This window comes from Mycetomoellerius zeteki, unplaced genomic scaffold (genome assembly GCF_001594055.1).
Source record: "Mycetomoellerius zeteki isolate Tzet28-1 unplaced genomic scaffold, Tzet1.0 scaffold565, whole genome shotgun sequence".
In the NCBI taxonomy this organism is placed as follows: domain Eukaryota; kingdom Metazoa; phylum Arthropoda; class Insecta; order Hymenoptera; family Formicidae; genus Mycetomoellerius; species Mycetomoellerius zeteki.
In genome coordinates, this window is record NW_017257572.1 from 514,073 (window position 1) to 531,728 (window position 17,656).

Sequence of the window (17,656 nt, forward strand, 5' to 3'; positions counted from 1 at the left end):
AACTTTCTATATTGTAATATTCTTACCAAGCATTAATAAAAAGCGAATATATATCTTTTACAAGTCAATATCGAGTCAATTTATCTTTAGAATTAGTAAGTGTAATTAGAATGAAAAAAAAAACGCAAATTCCTAACATTGTTTTTGTATATCTCAAGTCTGTCAAACAGTATAATTTAGTACGAATTATATATTTGTATCAATATAGATTAACTTTAATCTGTCTGTTTAATTTATTTTCTAATCTTTTTTCTCTAGTTCTAAGAATCAGAGAAAGATAAAATGTTGATTGCTATTTCAAGGCAAGCCCTATAAGAACATACAGAAAAGTTATAATAATCTGTAGTAAAAGTATAAGAGAAAACAAGAAAAACTAGTAACAAATATGTAATATGAAAAATTTAAGCTAATAATATATCAAGAAAATACATAAAAATGAAATAAATGATAAAGAGTAAACTTAAATGATACGAAAATTATATTATATCGGAAATTATATAGGGAAATGGACTAATTCGTAAAATTACTAGAAATGTAGTCCTAATTTTAATAAAGCCTACAGTGTGCTATATATTTTTTTCGCATTAGATCGCATACGATCCAAATAATCGCATACGATCCAACGGGATCTCGTGTGCTGTTAGTGTGCAAAAACCGGCACGTTTGCTACATTTCGCTTTCTCTCCGAATGTTTTTTCATGCCTGTCTTTCGTTTCCTACCTCCGTGATCATTCGTGAACGCAAAAAGTTGCGGCGCCTCGACGCGGGGCGCCACCAGTGGCGCAGACTGGGGCCTTATAGTGCCGCGCCAATGGCAGCCTTGACAAATACATGATGGCCGTTGCCACCGAATAGTGTAACGCGTACATGGTACTGTCGTGTAACTGAAAAGTTTATTATTTTCAGTGGAGTATCGTCGTCGCGCGTGCTCCGTGTGCGTTGTTTTCCTCTCGGCGAGGTGCGGCGGATCGCGCCGGAACGCGGGATCGCGTGCAGCGAAATCGCGCGCGATCGTGAAAATTCCCAGGAGGAAAACACGGGGTGGCAAAACCGCGTTCGCGTAGGTAATATTGACAATTTTTCGTCACGACGCTACGCGCATTTTTGCGCGTCGGCCACCGAACGCGCGCGTCGCGGCGTCGCACGCCGGCACCCTCGGCCTACCGGAGACCGTGATTTTCCCCGAATCCCAGCGGTTTCTTTTGTTTACGCCTTGTCAGTCGGGCCTTTTGTTGTGTGCAATCCGCGCGCCGCTTGCACCCGTGAGTGAGAGTGAGCCGTGTGTGATTCTCAATTCGTATGCATGTGTTGGTGGCTTGTGTGGCACGTATCTCGCACACAGGCGCGCATAGTTATAACCTCAAAATATGTTTCCAGCTGGCGAATTCTCGTACGAGCCTCCCGAAATCTTTCACCGGGATCTTTCAGCCCCATAGAATTATCGTATGGGCTGGAGAGATCACTATTATCCCGAAACACAGCGGCTCTCGTTCGCTCGTGACATGTTACACCGTTTCCCAGATCTCTCGCGTACCCCCCAAGGCGAACCCGAGAATCTCGCGATTCAGGCCAATTTAATCGCGATAGAATCCGCAGAGAGCGTCTAGATATTCGATTTTTTACGTAAATACTCTATTCGTGATAGTTAATGAAGTCTCCGCTTTTTCTTTGCAGGACTGAAATCGGTAGCAAAACCTGTGCCAGTAAAAAGTCTAGTGTGCTTAGCCACGTAAACGTCATTTTTATTGAGAGAAAACGATTATTCCGGCGGATATCTTGTGAGTAAAGGCATAAAGTTATGACATTACACTCACGACAATTGATAAGTATTCAATAATGTCTGTGGGTTACTTCCTGGACTTGGGATAGCGCGTAACACAAATGAACTGTTATTTACTGCTTAAGTACTGTTAATATCGTTCTCCGTGCATATTGAATGTGTTGTCATGGACAAATGTAGTGACGCTACATTTATAAATGGATAAGATCCTGCAGCAGATGCACTTTAAATATAAGTCAGGATATATCCACAATGCAATTGTGCAGTTGTTTTTTAATGGATAAAGTAGTTCGAGAGAGAACTACTTTCTGTATACTACAAAGCAATGCCTATAATGGCCACGAATGGTTAGTGCTGAAACAAGATTTTTAAAAGTGACATTAAATAATATACTTGGATACAAGTATTTTAAAGAATTGACACAGTGCTGCCTAAGCTTCGGAAGAAATTGTATGCATGTCAGGAACAGGAGACGTAGGTCGCAGACGTGTTGAGTGGCGCCGAAACGCCAATATTGCTCTCTGCAACTGTTGAATAATTTTGGTAAATATGTGTATTAATAATGTATATATTTTAATTAATAAATAAATAATTTCTCAGATATTAAATGTAAGCATTAAAGATACAGCTTCGACTATTATGGGCCTTTATTTCCTATTGATTCTGTTTTCACATATATAATCCACTAAGAGTCTTATTGTTAAATATAAAATATCTTGAATACTTTTGTTATATAAACATATTTTAACTATATATATTTATTAAATTACTATTGGTTTTATTCAGTATGTATCAGTTTTATGAAATATATCATTTTTTTGCACAAATCAATCTGATTGCTGATGGTTATAATCATTTATATGTTATGTTTATTTTATAAAATAATTTCTCGTGAATCTCTTTCTCTCTCTTTGAACTTGTAAGATAAATGAAATTGTGTATTTTATATTAATAGGAAAGAACCAAATAAGCTGGATAGGTGGCTAGACGCTACCCATAGTAAAGAGGGGCTGCGTGGGCATGCAGCAGCCTCAGTCACGCCCTCTTCTTGGGGACTCAGTATCCTCTACAACTTCCCCGAATGCGCGTCATAATAATCCAGTTACTGTTTTGACCCAACAACAAGTAAGATTTTATTTATGTAGAAACATATTAATTTGCTTGTTATTTGATGTTCCTATGATCTTTTTATATATCTCTCCTTCCAAGTTTCAAATATCTGTATAGTTATTTTACTTGAAATCTAGAAAATATAAAAAAGTCATAATTAATAGATCTTATTAAAAAAAATCTCTTATTTGTCATTTTTATTGCAGTTGCAGCAATTGCAACAATTACAAGCCCAGAATAGCAGTGGCCAGTCGCTGACATTTGCTTTGCAACAGACATCAAATAATGTAAGCTATTTTTATTAGCAAGCACATTTTATCGATTATCATTCTGAAAAATATCATTCTAATGTCATTACTTATTCTTGCAGCCACAAGAGCAAGGAAATGGGTCGGCAACTGGAAATCACATAGTCTACGTAAATCAGTTGAATCAATTGAATCAGAGTACCATAAATCCCTCGGGGACTGGTATGGGCCTACCCCCGGCCACCCCCACTTTTGGGGTGGGCCTTAATATGGGATTGCCACTATCACTTCTAAATACCAGTCTTACATCTCTCACATCCAATGTTATCACCACATCAAATCCTCTGCTGAATTTGGGCTTGCCAAGTATAAGCACAGGGCTAACCACGATAAATCCTAGCCTGAATCACTTAAATGCTATCAATTCCAATCTAACGTCCAACATTGGTTCAAACAATATCAATAACAGTTTGTCCAACTTGGGACAAGATTTAAATAGCATTAATACGGGAGTAAATACTGGAATAAACAGGCTCAATACAATAAATTCTACGAATATCAATTCTGGGCTATCTGGAGTAAATACTGGACTAACTGGTCCAAATTTGACAAATCTAAACTCATCGAGCGTAAATCAGAATCTTACTGCATTGAATACCAATTTAACTGTCGCGAATTCCGGCGTGTCTGGTTTATCTGCAATTAATCCAAATACAAATTTGACTACTACCAGTATAAATTCTGGTGTAAATCAAGGTCTTAATCGACCTGTAAATGCCCTGGCAACTGGTTTGACACCAACTAGTTTGAATTCTAGCAGTGCACAGTTTCCATTCCAAACGATACAGAGCATTCAGACTATTGCACCACATATTGTTGCCTCATCAAATATAGCACATGTACCAAACTCTGCTATATCGCAACATCCTAATTCAAACATCTCAACAATCTCACAAATCTCTAATTCTGGAACTCTGACTAGTTCCAGCATATTCACAAGCACTCCCAGTGAATCGATTCATGCAACCACTGCAAATGTGAATCACGCTTCGAACGTGAATCTCACTACAAACATACCGCACCTTGGTACAATGCACCCTAATTTATCAAATATATCGACATCAAATGTACAACATATATCCGCATCTAATGAACCGACCATGTCATTGAGTCATGTTTCTTCTTTAAGTTCCTCCCAGTCAACTGGATTTCAACCACAGCGACAATATTCACAGGGGATAAGCCCTGGGTTAAATGCATCAGTCGCATTAACAGGCACAACACAACCGTCGAATGTGGTCAGTACTATGAATACTGTTAAGTCTATGCAAAATATTCAAGGTCAAAACATTAGTTCGCCGGGTAGTCCGTTTTCAATACCCTTGAAAAGTCCAGCGTCTAATATAGCACCACCTACACCGAGTCCTAGCCCTAATCGACTTTTACTTAGAAGTCCGGCTTCGAACTCGATACAGTCCAATCGGAATAGTCCAAGCCCAGTCAGCACGTCGACTTCGAACAGTAACTTTAACATGCAGATGCAAAGCCCCATGCAGAGTCCGATGAGTGTTAGCCAAATACAGAGCCCTGTACTTAGCCCGTATCCCCCTGCAAAAAGCCCTCATCTATTAAGCGGGAGTAATTCTCTCAACAATAGAAGCCCAGCACCTGGAGGTAGCCCTGGTCCACCTGTGGTAAGAATACTTACAAAAATTTAGAAATTAAACTTTGCTCTAATTCCTTATTTTTTTTTTTTTTTTTAATGTAAGATATATTTTAGTGATTTTGTTGGAATATATATATATATCCGTTAATATCTCTAAGTTTATTTTTTCTTTTTACGTTTCAATTTTGTTTTATTTAATGTATATCTGTACACGGGAATATTTTCATTATTGCAGTCAGAAGTTGAAGATCTCATTTAGTTTAAAGATATCTCATAACTTGTTATAGCTATTGTATATTCAGATGGCTGTAGTCTATATCTTTTTTTTTATTTGTCTATTTACTTGCTGAGAAAGGATACAATTTTGGTAATATAGAATTAAATTGCCTGTTCATCTAAACATTTTTTATTTTTCATATGTTCTAGGTTAGGCCTAATACACCCATATTACAACAAGGAATGCAGGTGTTACAAATAATTCATGGTACACCACAGGGTTATCAATCTACCCCAACTCAGCTGGTGACTAGGACTCAATTATTTGGAAATCAGCAAATACAAATAGCGACGAGTAAGCCTACCAAGCAACCACCGCAAATTTTGCCAAAACCACCAAATCAACAAACTAATACTTCTCAACAAAAGACACAAAGAGTTACTACTACAATTACAAATCAGGTGTGATTTTATTTTTAATCTTATTTTTAATTGCTGTATTGAATTATTTAGCTATTGAATTATTTATGATATTTAGCTATAATTTATTTCCAGTCTAATCTAACCTAATCTAGCCTAATCTATCCTAATCTTATCAAATCTATTCCGTATAAAATATATAATCTATGAAATATTCTTTATTATATATATATATATATATGTACATATATTATAAAAACTTTAAATCTTGTTTGATACAGTATTTATTTTAATTCTGTTTATAATCTCTTGGCTTTTTAATGTATATTTTACAATATAATAAGAATTTATATTATGTATTAAAGGATATTTGTTTTTTTATAGGTAACTCAACAGAGTCAACCACAAATTGTTCTTGCTGGACCACAACCAAGTCCTACTACAGCAACAATGATCCCAACAGCACAGGGTTTATTACTGAATCAGGTATATTATTATAATATATATCTGTTTGTTTCTCAACTACGTCTATCATTTGCATATTCATTATGTAATTAAATAAAAATATTTATCATGCTGTATTATATGAGAGGTTACTGTGATTTGCTTTACATTTATTATAATTGCTTACATGCATTTCTATTATCATAAAAAGTTGCTTTTATGCTTCATATATTTGTCACCTTTGGTACATAGGTATTGCCGTCTACTGCACCTGTCATTGTACAGCAAGGCGTACAACCGGGAGGCGTTCAACTCATACTAAGGACGCCAGCAGGCGCGCAGCAACAAACACATACTGCACAGGTGATGGTTTCATCCATTCATTTTCTCATCCATCTTCATATTTACATTCATAATCATCGCTTATTAAATTTTCATAAATATTAAAATGATTTGTATTTTTGTTGAAAACAAATTATAAAAATGTTTATTCTCATTAAGAATCATGAAAATTATTTCTAAAACTTTAATCAATATTTGCATTTTAAATATATGCTACGTATAAACACCCACAAATTTATTTTCAATTTTTTAAATATTTGTACAATTTTTTTACTTGCGTTAAATTCAATTATATTTTCGATTAAAAGGTAAAGTTAAAATTAATCATGTCATAAAAAATTACGTAATTTACACAAAATGAATAATAATACCCAGAATCCATATGTAATGATGGCTTCTTAGATATTTGCATACAAATTATAGCATGATAAAAAATATTTAATAACATGAGAAATGAATTAAGTATTTAAATTCTAATTATAGTTAACACAACAACAACACTTGGTAAGGGTTGTCACAGCACAAGGTATGCAACTGCAAGGGATTACGCCCACATTCTTCGCTGTACCAAACGGATTTCCTTCAACTGCGTCTCCAGTAATAAGGCATACTCCATCTAGTCCTGCACCATGTAAGTTATCACAACGATATTACAGTAAAATGAATTTTGATTATATCATAATATCACATACAAATACACAGTTAATGCATGTATAAAATAAGTTAACAGAAACAAAACGCGTTAAATATTTCTTTTGGTTTGAAAATAATAAAATATAGAAAAAATATTTATATAAAAATTTATATAAAAAGTATTGTATAGCATAATTGTTGAAAAATAATGTAGAAAACAATTTAAATTGTAAAAATTTAATTTTTTATATTATTTACATTAAACGCTTAGAAATATTTAGAAATATACAGAATTATCTAGATCGCATTTCTTCATGTCTTTAAATTTACGACTCTAAAAAATATAAAGCACAAAAGTGCAATTGCCAATCAGAACCACACTATTTATAAAACTGTGTTTGTATGCGAATTCAAATTCTTTATTAAATAACAAATTAATTAGATGTTTCAATCTCTAGCTTTTGGAATAACTGTAAATTTAAGCCATTTATTTGCTTGTGAATATGTATCGTCTCTGATGTTAATCTCTTAATTAATATTTTCTCCTGATTAATATCTTAATATTATATAATTGATTTCATGAAGTCTTAAAGAAGTCTTAAAGAAGTCTTAAGCCTGTGGACAGTAATTGTGGAATACTGATTGGTGTTTCTGTTTATGTAACTTTTGTATTTATTTAATCTATAGTCTTTAGCAATTTTTCCGTTAATCTCACACACACACACACACACACAAAATATTACTATCTTATCATTTTTCAATCCGATTAAAATTTATAGCTAATTCTGGAACTACCAATCCCATCGTAATCCAGAATGCTATGGTACAAAGTCCTCAATCGCAAATTTCACAAGTCACATCTGGAAATACAACTGGCAATACTTCGTGTACGCAACCTGTGTCGGAACAAAATCTGCTGCCACCTCCTAAGAAGAAAGCAAAAAAGAAGAAGAAAGCCAAACGGAAAGATGACGAACCGAAGTTAGATCTCGCCCGTATTATAAAGATATCGGGTATCGGGGACGATGATGATATTTTTGATTCTGAACTGACAACTGAACCCGAGATTCCTTGTCAAGTGCAGCAAAACGAAACTACATCTGGCCAATCTTTAGGGCAACTTTCATCGCAAGGAACAGTTCCTGTTAGCTCTACTCTAACTCAAGTACCTGGAACAAACACAACGAACACGCAAGCTTCTGTAGCGCAGCCGCTTAACAATCAACTTGTCACTCAACTCCAGATGCCTGTACAAAATTCGTTAACAGGACAGTTTCGTTTATCATTTGGAGAAGATGGGAAACAACTTATTTTACATCATACCCCCGAACCCAATCAACCTGAAATAGATTCGGCTACCGCGCAAGCCTTAATACGATCTTTGACTCAAGGTAGCGGGCAAAATTCGCAGATTATTTCACAATTTTTCAGCCAAACGCAAAGTACGTCACAATCTACTCCAAATACAACTCAACAGAGACAAAAATATGTAAAATCTCCTTTAACTAGTGGAAATCAAGCTTCAACTATAAGTTCTACATGCTCGCAAAATGTCACTTGTACTGCTAGTCCGCATCATGGTCAGATATGTTCGAAATCCATTAATCAACAGAAAAATATTAACGTTCCTCAAGAGACTAATTCATTATCTAATCTCTGCGTTCAAAGTAACCTCGGATCTTTACAAGAGACACAAACGTCAAAGAATATCAATGTACAAAATCTGATGCAAATTAAGAATGTTCATCCTACATTGTCACAAACAAGCAATAATACTCTTCTGAATGCTCCAGATGTTTTATCTACAAAGTCTTCACCCACTGTATTTGGCATTCAGGGTCCTCGAATATCTAATGCAAGTCAAACAAATTCAAATCAACAGAATTCCAATCTTTCTCTACAAAAGTCTAGTCAGGCACGACTCATGAACACTTGTGTGACAAATATACGACAAAAAATGGGAAAGCAGCCACAGCAACGACATTTACAAAAATCATTACCTTGTACTTCAATAGCACAAAACGATCATATGGCTAAGACTAATCATAGTCTACAACAAACGAATCAACAAGAGACTTTAAACAAACTGTACAAACTCAAAATGTGCAACAAATATTTGAACAAAATTTACAGAGCTCAAACATACATCATAATTCCATGAATATATTACAGCAGCAAAGTTCTTGTAACACTATGCAACAACACGATACTATGAATGTTTTACATTCAAGTATACAACAAAATACGATTAATGTATTACAAAATACAGCTGGTAATGTTCAAAATATAGAACAAAATTTGCAATCAGGTATTAAAGACCTAGCTCATGCACAGCAGAATGTCATGACTAGTTTGCAACAACAAAATACATCTGCTGTTTTACATAACACGAGTGTCCAACAAAATGTGAATGTTCAGCAACAGAAGGTAGTGACAGCAAATACCTTCTCTTCCGTTAATGCACATCACTTTGAGTCTCAGAACTCGGCTAATGTCATTCAGCAAGGAATCAATACACAACAAAACAATCAGGGTCAGAATATATTGATCACAAACACTCCTGCTTCTAATACTTCTAATGTCACCCAACAAAATGAATCTCAAAATGTCGAATCCCAGAGTGCAAATATATTAAATTCGGCAGCGAACAATATACTAAATAATGCACCTAAAATTACTCCTGAAATTTTAAATGCGTTAAGAAACTTGAATCCTAACGATCAACTGCTGATCGCAAATGCGAATGGTCAGATGCAGGTAATCAGTCAGCAACTCTTGCAACAACTTTTGGCTGGACAATTAAATGCGCCAAATCAGACACAGAATCAAAATCAAACGCAGAAGATAGTAATTGGCGAGCCAGATGCAAGTAATCAGAATTTGCAAGGAGTTCAGATCAACACTCCAACGAGTCAAATAATCGTGAATAGTTCTGGTGGAGCTCCAACAATTCAAAATAATATTCAGAACATCGTGGTACAAGCTGCACCATCCCAGATGCCTCAACATATACAAATTCAAAATTCTGGCTTTCCTAATCAATTTATTGACAACTTAAATCAACAACAAATAAGAAACTTAGGCAACAATCAACCAAAGAAGGCGAAAGTCGTGAAAAAGAAAGTTGCTGTTACTGCTCAAAATATTATAAACTCACAGGTACGTAAATGCATTTTATTTCTATATTTTTCAATCTTTTATCTATTCTTTTTCGGTATAAATTGTTGTGGTTCTATTCTAAAAATTCATTACAATTACAAAATTGGTCTCTTATTTGTCCTGTTTTTCATTGAAAAAATCTATTTTCATTTTTTAGACGAAGACAGTACCTCGACCAACAATGGTTACGGCGAATACGTCTAATTTACAAAAAGTTGACAATTCTAATAAAACAAACCCAATGGTATCTCATAATACAAATCTTACTAAGAGCGAACCGACTCAAATCATTACCAATGGTCCATTGGTTTCAACTTCTGCTAGCAGTCACGTATCAGTTCCCTCAAACGGTCAAATGCTACAAAGAGTACAAACTATTCAGCTACCTGCTCAATTGCAGCAATCGTTGAAAAACATTCAGTCACAAATCCAAGCTATTTTATCTCGAAAATCTGGTACGTCACATGATCAAACGGCATTGACAAAATTATATCAGGAGCAAGCAAAGATATTAGCCAGTGGGAAAGTCGTTAGCACTACTACACAACCTGTCAATAGCGTAAGTATATTTAAGTTGTAACAACAAAATATAATCGCCGATAAAATATGCGAAATATTTGTTTAATATTTGTTACTGTAACGAAATATATATTTTTTTTGCATAGACTGCCGAAACAACATTCAGTGTAAATGTAGTTTCAACCGTTGCATCAAATATACATTCACAAAATTCATTCAAGAATCAGACATCAGCGGCACAAACACAAACACAAGCTCAAACACAAACTTCCGCTCCTACTATGCCAGCAACATCTCAAACTCTAAGTTCAACTACGTCTGTAACAATGCCGACCAGCTCCAATAATAATTATATTAACAATATCACGGTAAGCAGAATATTTTAAATATATATATACTTTTTTCATTTATAAAAATATATTTTATGCATAGAAACTGGACGTCATGACATTATATTTTATAACCATGATTATTACAGATGCCGCAAAGTGTGCAAGGACAACAGTCAAGTAGTATATCGAGCACTGTGACACAGACTGTGCATCAAACGCACACTAAACAGCATAAGTTTTATCAGAATCACGGGACTCAGATATTGAATCCGTCCTCTGCCAACATACAAATTTTTTCGCCGCCGATTACTTCTGTAGCAACTCCGCAATTACAGAGCAACGCACAACAATTGACTCAAGTTCAAACACAACAGCAGTCAGGCATACAATGTCAACAACAATCGACCCAGTGTCAAACAGATCCATTGGATTTCAAACCAAGTATACAGACACCGAGTCCTGTGAAACAGGAACTCTCTTCTCCTATCCAAGTTCAAGTGCAAAGTGGCTCTCCTGCGAATCAAGTAACGTCGCCTAGAATGATAAGCAAGGGGACACAAAGAATTCAGAGTCCTGTAAATACTAATGGAAGTACAGTGAAACAACTTGTCAGTCCTAACGGCAATACCAATCCCTTAATAAGCCCAAGGCAAGGCGTAAAAAGGCGTGCAACTAGCCCGATTTGTAGGCAATTGAATCGCAGCGATTTGTATGTATTGGAATATAAGTTTCTGTTACATTTAATATTATTTTCCAACATGTAATAATATTGATATTTATAATTATATAATTACTTGCAGAGTGGAACAACAACTGAAAATCGATCAAAATGGTGCAACCAATCCGGATATGAATACACCATTCTCAAGCAAGCGTGATGCTTGCAAACGTTTAGTAAGATATCATTGTTTAAATGAGCAAGTACTAGGACCCAAGGATCTGACAAAAGCGGATGAAATATTTGAAGAGACAGCAAAACATTTATTGAGCAAATTCAACTGTATGATAAATAAATACACGTATCTTCTCCTAATGGAAAGCATGGTATGAATAATGCTCACTTATTTAATAATCGTATATCCTAAATTAAATTTTTAATACAACGTATGTACTAAAATAAATTTTTAGTACAACTAGTAATTTTTTTCATTAATTATACATGAAAAATTGATACTTAAAATATCTAAATTATTTAATTTAAAATTATAGAAAATAGTTTTCTATGTTCCAAGTTTTTTTTCTTTATTTGATCCATCATCATTTGATCAATCCCACATAAGTAATCAACATTATCGCTGCATCTTTAAAATTATAGCGCGAAGTCAGGACGTCAGAATTGATGATGATCGATAGGACTTTTGTGGCTGAAGAACAAAGTATTCTCAATAGGTTACGAGAACAGGAAACAAAACTTAACGGTAACTACGCATGTTATCAATTATTTTTAAATCGATATAATTATAAAAATAAATATATGTATATATTTGATTTTTCTTGGGATTACGAGTCTTTATTTTATTATATTTTTTTAAATTTATATCTCGCAATCACTTTACATTTTTATGAACATGTATATTTTAAATGATTAAATTTTAAAAACACAAATTTCTGTTTTAAAAAATGTATGTTTTTGATATTTTATATATTGCGAATGAAATTACAGAAGAGTTAAAGAAGGAAGAAAAACCGTTGGTGCCAAAAGTTGAACCTGGCCTTGTGGAGGAGAATAAATCAACATTAACATCATCATCATTGATGAATGTATCTGTAAAGCGTGAGTTAGAAGATGATTTCCCAAATGACGAGATGGAATGCAAACCAGTGATTAAGTCATCAAGTAGTACTAATAATAGTGGCGATTACGACGAGTGGCTGGAAATCCAGAAAGAACTGGGTGTATATCCGTCTACTGCAGACACTTTGAAGTGTAAAAACGGCAATAACAGTGGTAGTAGTGCGTGCGCTGTTACGAGATCATCAAAAATTGAAAGAACACGAGCAAACGGCGAGTGTCTTCGTACGAATACCACAAATACTAATGTACCCGGCGTCTCAAACACGATTATGAAGGACGATTGCGAGCAGGATGTAAATACGTCCTTTGATAGGCGTTGGTGTAGTGCCACTGATCTTGAACGAGATTTATCAGAGGATACCGACTTGGATGGATTGGCTTTGCATTCGCAGACGCAATGTTCAAGCAATACTGTAATGAGTAGCGAAAGTGGGAATGCCGGTAACGAACATGACGAAATCAACGCGCAAGTACAGTCTGCCATTGACAGCATTCTTAATCTTAAGCAACGTCCTACGAACACTCTATCAGGTAGCGGCAATGGTAGTTCGTCATCGCAATCCGGCGACCCAAAAGACACTGCGTTGGACCAAGCAGTCCGCAGCATTTTAGGCTCGTGACCCTCCTTTAGTAAAGTATGTTAAGAAGTGAAAGTTGATAGTTGAATCAAGCATTCAATTAATGCATCTTAAGAATTTTAGAGAAACTATAAGTCGATTTTTCAAGATTTTTGTGGATATCATTGAGATCTACCTATCACGGGAATTATATGTTTTAGTAATAATGTCGAGCAGACTGTTTCCAATACTGCATATCTCGAAGAGCACAGATATAATTACTAAATTATTTGTATAAATCATATGCGATTTTATTATTTTATTTATACGTTATTCAGCAGAGGCAAACTGGATCGCGCATACATGTGCAGTATAATACTGAACATTTTCATCAAAGATTCTGTTTTACAATGGCAATAATTATTCATAATATACGAACATGTATACTTTCCAGTAGTCTAGCTGTAATAAAAAAGAGCCACCGCGTAAATCTAATTTTAGCAGCTGTACATGTGAATAGATTTAGATAGATAACTCGCTCAGATTTTTCAATATGCCACTTTGTAATGTAATTTTGTAAAAAGTAATTATTTAAAGCAACTTATTCCAATTTATCTGTAGTACTCGTAGACGAATCTTATGATACTTAAAAAAATGGGTCGGTGAATATTGTACATACGTTTTTAAGGTATATTATTAATATTATGATAATATTATTTGTATTATTGTTATTGAGATTTATTCTCAGAATTATTATTATCATATTACCATCATTATATGATTAACACCATCATCATTGGAACATATGGGAAAAGCAAAGAGAAAGTAGTAGCATAAGAGACTGTCATGTAAAATTGTGGAAAAATGCGAAATGCAAATTAATACAATATACAAGGTGATCCGTTATTGGTGATGCAAAAGGTGATAATTCCCTATAAAAAGACAAATCGTAAATGCCGAATAAAGTTTTTTCACAAGACTTTATATTCTCAGAAATAGTCTCCGACAAAAATTATAAAATAAGACTAGTTTTCTCTTAGATTTATTCTTTGCAAATTAGTTGTACCACCAATAACAAATCATCTTGTGTACAAAAAGCAGAAAGGGAATAGATAACAATTGTGCGGGTTATTTTAAATTTATTTCTATTTGACATGCAGTCTCAGTGTCAAGACGCAAAATCAAAGAGACAAAACTGTTTCTAAATAATGTATAGAGTTTTAAAACTTTTTTTTAACATCACATATGGATTCATAATAGGTATGTGGGTAATCGATGGAAGTTAGAGAGTGCATGTGGAAAAAGGATAATCACATAATAATCACGGATCAATTAAGAATATCTCTATCTATATAATTATCGAAATGATCAGCGTTCCTATGGTTAATGTATGATTTTATTTTATTTTTATTTTTACGTACGATATTTTACACAAAATATTCTACTTAAAATTAAGAAACACAGTCGCTATCAGGAATTTTTTTCTGCTTTTTCTTTTAACGAACTGATACTCCTGCAGTCAGTGCAGTCATGACATTTTTCGCGAAATGAAGTTTTATTATGTGAACACGATCATGTATTCTTTTTCTACATATATCTAAAACAACTCTCTGGAGACAGCGGAAACGAAACGTTTTCTGGCAAAAGCAATCCAAGACTGACATATACAGAAAAAAAAACCAAGCGAAACTATGTAATGTATTACATTAAGGAATAATAATCGTTTGTACATACATAATGTTCAATTACACTCTCGACGGCAATCGTGACTTAATTCTTCACAGATTTTAAAGTTTGGATATATTGAAATTCTTTTAATCCTAATAAATTGCCGATATTTCACGAGTATATATATATATATATATATATATGTATGTACATCATCCTACATCCCTGTCTGCTGAGTTCGGATTACGTGTTCGCGAGTTTGCAATTATTACATGTTAACAATTTAAGATGTTAACGATACAACCGCTGACGAGAGTGAAGACAAATGGTACAGTGATAATATATTATAAATATAATTTAAAAAATATTTTATTTTCCAATCGTTTATCTCAGTATACTCAGATTTTAAAAAAAAAAAGGTATCATTGTTTGTAACATAGTACTATATGTGTCACAGAATTATACAATCTTGTATACAATCCAACCTGATTTCTTTTACAATATACTACTTTGAATTATTTTTACATAATATAGACGAACAGCAGGTGAAATAGTAATAACGAAATTTGGTACGAGCGTACTGTATAAGACAACGCGCGAATATAGTGATCGGGTGATAAATCGTATGTTCTGTATCTTGGAGAGCGTCGATGTGCTTAACGAAATGGGTCATTGCGTAAAGTTTTTTTAAAGTGATATACGTAGTAAGGTCCAAAACAGTGTAGAAGTGTTGCGTAGTATCTTACATTCCGTTGTGTTTCTTTCCTCGTAATCAATCAAAAAAATTCTCTGGGAATCCTAAAAAATGATAGCCATAACTTTTTTTGTTAATTTTATGATTCTGGCGTAGAGGTGCCTCCTCCAGAAGTCATTCGTCATTTTATTGACTCCTTTTTAGACAGAGGGTCATAGTATAGGACCATAGTTTCGTCTCCAGTAACAATCGATTCTAAAAATTGTTCTGGGTTGAAGTTATATCTATATAAAAACTCACGACAACACTTTATGCGTTCGTTACTCGTTTCTTTGTACAACAGAAAGAAGTTCAGCAATTCAGCCCCCACAAGATCGATTGTTTCTGGAATAATGGCTTCCGTAGGTCGATTTAAATAATTTGGCCCACTCTCGGTCGAATAAAATGGAGAAGAATTCCATACACTCCATCTAAACGTTATGTAATCTGTGCTGATGTAAGACCTTCGATCAAGAGTTTGATCACAATACAGTACTTTATTTCGAATATTTTAACATTTTGACAAACTGCGCAACTCGTCTATTTCAAGATTAGAATTCAAGATTAAAACTACACTACTTAATATGAAGCGATGCGGTTGAATACATAATAACAGTAGATGTTAGGTCGCTTGATGACTGAAGGCAAATCCAGTTTCAACGTTTCGAAGTGAATTGAGTCAGAAATTTTGGACCTTTTTACGTAAATTTCATGCATTATGTACTTAAAAAAACTGTCGTCATTTCATCTTTTCACAAAGCTTATTCTATTTTTCTCGATTGTTCTCCATTATTAACTAGAACTGACTTTGTTTTTTATTTTGGATTTAAGGATAACAGCAGTGCCTAGGTCAAGGATCGAAACCAATATAATTCAGATGAGAATCCAATTTCCTTCCAGCGTAGAAAAATTGCACGAGAAGAATTAAATTAAATGTCAAACGTTACAATTTTGTGAATTCGTACGAACATAGGAATTACGATTGAATATAAGTTTATAATTCGAAAAAGCAATGAAAATTATAATTATTATACTTGTATTTATTTATTATCACGTTTAAACATTTTTATGCACGCAGATTTATACGAATACATTTATTTGACACAAGTAATTTCCGCGTTTCATTTCCTGGCCTAGATCGCCTGCTTCATCACGTCTCTCAATGGAATAGAAATTATGTAACTTCTATAAAACTGAGTAGCGCAATATTAAAATGATATTTTTTATAATTTGAAATAGACCGATGAGAATAAATGTAATTAAATAAAAAAAATCCTATTTTTCGGTCGAAGCAGATTTAGCTTAAATATTATGCTTAAATATTTCTGTGCGAATTATTCTGCAAACCTCACGTCGAAATCTTTTTTGATCTTGAAACGCAATCATGAACAGAATCAGGGTAGTAAATAATGTCACATATTAAATTAACAAGCAACTTAATAATTTTTAGCTGATAAGCAGTCTTATAAGAAGTTTTTCATTAACATCAGAAAAAATTAACGATATTTTATTATTTATTTTTATCTCTTTCAAACGAAAATATCTTTAAATTCTATCTGTCTTTAAACATAAAAATATCTTTAAATATTTTCCGTCAAATATTTTTATAGTTAAATATTTTTTTCCAATAAATTTCTATCATCTCTTATTAGTTTCAATAATATTAAATTAATTAAACTAGAAATTTTCTTATTAAAGAAGTTTTGTCATTAAGTTGCGCTTCGAAATCGAATAGTAATCGGCGCATTGTTCGAGACCGTAAAGGCGAAAAAATTATTATTATTAGAGGTAAGATCTCAAATATTTGTTCTGCGAGACATCTTTGTTTCTCCATTTCAAAGTGCGTGTACAATATTCCGGCTTTCGAATGAAAGAGACGCGAAAGGGTGCAACAGAAATAATAGATCGATCTTTCCTTCTGTCCTTTCGGGCATTCACATATATAAGTAGATTATATTATTTATAAAAATACATTTTGCTGTCCCGCAGCAGCGAAAGAAAAGGGAAAGAATTTGTGTAGACTATAGAACGAAT

General features: G+C 33.8%; 1 protein-coding gene across 1 annotated transcript; it reads left to right on the plus strand.

Moving 5' to 3' along the window:
• The first annotated feature begins 1,939 nt into the window (after window positions 1-1,939).
• Window positions 1,940-13,880, plus strand: LOC108727972 (BRD4 interacting chromatin remodeling complex associated protein). The gene is given in 16 exon segments (XM_018456301.1): window positions 1,940-2,323; window positions 2,736-2,905; window positions 3,097-3,177; window positions 3,261-4,832; window positions 5,231-5,482; window positions 5,825-5,926; window positions 6,137-6,247; window positions 6,710-6,857; window positions 7,639-8,937; window positions 8,940-10,018; window positions 10,176-10,577; window positions 10,684-10,905; window positions 11,016-11,578; window positions 11,670-11,913; window positions 12,185-12,287; window positions 12,533-13,880. Coding segments are annotated over 15 exon segments (7,035 nt in total). The 5' UTR covers window positions 1,940-2,323; window positions 2,736-2,800; the 3' UTR covers window positions 13,285-13,880.
• The last annotated feature ends 3,776 nt before the right edge of the window (window positions 13,881-17,656 follow it).